We start from the raw sequence: 662 nt of genomic DNA, 5'->3' as shown, positions 1-662 counted from the left end.
CCTTGGGCAATCTAGTGTTAATGATATTCTGTAGGGATTCGCGCTGTATAAATTTGAGTTACGCACGTGGATTGAAACGGTTTCTGGAGGCCCGTTCTTAGAAAGGAAAAATTGTTAACGCGACTGCTGTAAGCGTCGTCCGAATGGCTGCTACGGTTGCACGCTTTATCGACTCTACGGTTTTTCGTCACGACCGCGTAAGCGTATTTCCTGAAAACAATTTGCATGAGCCGGATTCGGCGTAAGAACGAAACGTCTCTATCGATGATGCGTACCTATAAATCAGCATGGACAATAAAACCACCGAGGCTAAGAGCACCACGAGCACGGCTACAGCCGTTACGAGGCCGTAGTATTCGTTCGGAGTTATGCAAACGCTTTCCATTACCGTAGTTTGCCTCTCCATCATCGTTTCCTCGTCGATGTCCATTCGCGAATCCAGAACCTGAAAAATCGTAGGAAACTATTCTAAAAATTTCAAATACGATGGATTTTGCTGGACATTGATGAATCAACCAGACAGGAAGTTCTCCTTTATATGTATACATATGTACACCAATACCTCACTTTGCGTCGTGGTTACTTACGTTGCAAAAAAACACGACGCAAATTGAAACGACGCAAAGTGAATTAAGATTTTCTATAGCAAACCATGTAAAGAT

At 43.4% G+C, this 662-nt stretch overlaps 1 protein-coding gene across 1 annotated transcript in view; it reads right to left on the bottom strand.

Moving 5' to 3' along the window:
* LOC113464913 (uncharacterized) overlaps positions 1-441 on the bottom strand; it is a 3,113-nt gene extending 2,672 nt beyond the window's left edge. The window contains exons 1-2 of the mRNA XM_026817609.1: positions 276-441; positions 67-210 (exon numbers count right to left, since the gene is read on the bottom strand). Of these exons, the coding sequence (XP_026673410.1) occupies positions 67-210; positions 276-430 (299 nt within the window). The 5' untranslated portion in view covers positions 431-441. The remainder of the gene's footprint in view (positions 1-66; positions 211-275) is intronic.
* Positions 442-662: the final 221 nt, after the last annotated feature.

This window comes from Ceratina calcarata, unplaced genomic scaffold (assembly GCF_001652005.2).
Source record: "Ceratina calcarata isolate Rehan_Ccalc_2016 unplaced genomic scaffold, ASM165200v1 scaffold1354, whole genome shotgun sequence".
In the NCBI taxonomy this organism is placed as follows: Eukaryota; Metazoa; Arthropoda; class Insecta; order Hymenoptera; family Apidae; genus Ceratina; species Ceratina calcarata.
The sequence above is the reverse complement of the archived record's forward strand: the minus strand, read 5'-3'. Positions and strand labels throughout refer to the sequence as shown.